A 1,475-nucleotide genomic window follows, 5' to 3' on the forward strand; every position below is an offset into this window, starting at 1 on the left:
CAGAGGCAGAGCCCAACAGGTAAATACAAAGCCCCGTATTTGTTAATGTGAGCAACGTACCCTCCAGAGAATAAGTCCCAAAACCAGGGTCTCATGTGAACCCAAAAATCTAAACCTAACCTTTGCCCTTCTGTACCCAACGGCCACAATGTTTTTATTACAGAAAATATTTGTGACACATACCTTCAGTGAGAGGAAGGTGCAGCTTAGTTATGGCTAGGAGGAGTTTTAGAAAACAGATTTATAGAAAAGATGAAATTAAGAAGTCTGGCTCTGTAAGGGTGTTGTATAGCGGATATTTTTGACACTTTGCAGTAAATATGAGGCTGGAGCAGTTGTACCTGTGCTGTTTATGACTCTTATTTATTATGCTCTATTAGATAGCAGTATCCATTTCCCTTTATAGTTGGGCATTACTCTCGGTAACATTATCCGAAAGCCCTTGGGTTACTAAGGTTTTTGGTTCATATGGCGTGGCTGGAGTAAGAGGGTGAGGTCACTTTGAAAACATTTACCAATATTTCATGAATATCATATGCAATGGGAAATGACAGGAGACTGAAACAAGGAATAATAATTGCAAGGTTGGATGGCTGTGAGAAATTTAAGAATTACCCAGTTTTCTTTCTACTGACTATTTGAAGCTTTTTCTAAGAAATTTCCAGCTGAATTATCAACACTAATAACTTCACAGGAAGCAGGTTATGCAACTTCCATATATCTTCATCAAATCTTTGCTAAAATTATTTGATCATTAAGGACTTTCATAAAAAAAAATATTTTAATTACTCTTCATCTTAAGAGAGTTACTTGTGATCTATTATTATAAAAGATTGCACTGTGAGCTGCTATTGATATGTAACAGTGTGACTATTCTGTTACTACGAATGTTATTCAATTAATCAAAGAAATAATAAAGGCCTTATTGCGTAAACTAACATTTTTCTACACACAATAATAGAAGAAACGGTATTATCAAAGTATACGCTGAATCCATTACTCAAGATCTGCCTTTGAGAGAGAGAAAAAAATAAAACTAATTTCCCTCCAACATTACAAACACTTACTTTCAACACAGGAGTGCGAAGTGACTTAACAAATGCAGCTGCCCTGCTTCTGAGGAGGAGAGTTTGCAACATGGTGTGAAAGAGCAGAATACCGCACTTTCCCGGCGCTTGCGAAGGCGGCTCCCGCGACCAGCTGATTCGCCTCTGAACAGCTGATCAGCCTCGGAAACAGCTGATCCGCTTCTCGTTACACAACACGCTTGTCTTCTTTGCGATTCACGGCTGCAGTTACCAACTATATTTGCAGTTATTTCTTATATCTTGAATATGCAATGATATAATAATAGAATGTTCTATACGATATATGCATTAACCTATAATGTATACCCAAGTTTAAAATCCGGTCCTATTTTGTAATCCGCGCCCTTACGAGAACGCTCTCGATGAGTTATGTAAGGCTTATTTTCA

The 1,475-nt window shown here is 37.6% G+C and overlaps 1 protein-coding gene across 2 annotated transcripts in view; it reads right to left on the reverse strand.

The window, feature by feature from the left end:
- LOC125025903 (dihydroorotate dehydrogenase (quinone), mitochondrial-like) overlaps positions 1–1,274 on the reverse strand; it is a gene marked incomplete at its 3' end in the record, with an annotated part of 25,489 nt that extends 24,215 nt beyond the window's left edge. The window contains 1 exon segment of one of the 2 annotated variants that reach the window (XM_047614229.1): positions 1,068–1,274. In XM_047614229.1, the coding sequence (XP_047470185.1) occupies positions 1,068–1,139 (72 nt within the window). 2 annotated transcript variants of the gene reach the window in all.
- Between the last annotated feature and the right edge of the window lie 201 nt (positions 1,275–1,475).

This window comes from Penaeus chinensis, chromosome 5, assembly GCF_019202785.1.
Source record: "Penaeus chinensis breed Huanghai No. 1 chromosome 5, ASM1920278v2, whole genome shotgun sequence".
In the NCBI taxonomy this organism is placed as follows: Eukaryota; Metazoa; Arthropoda; class Malacostraca; order Decapoda; family Penaeidae; genus Penaeus; species Penaeus chinensis.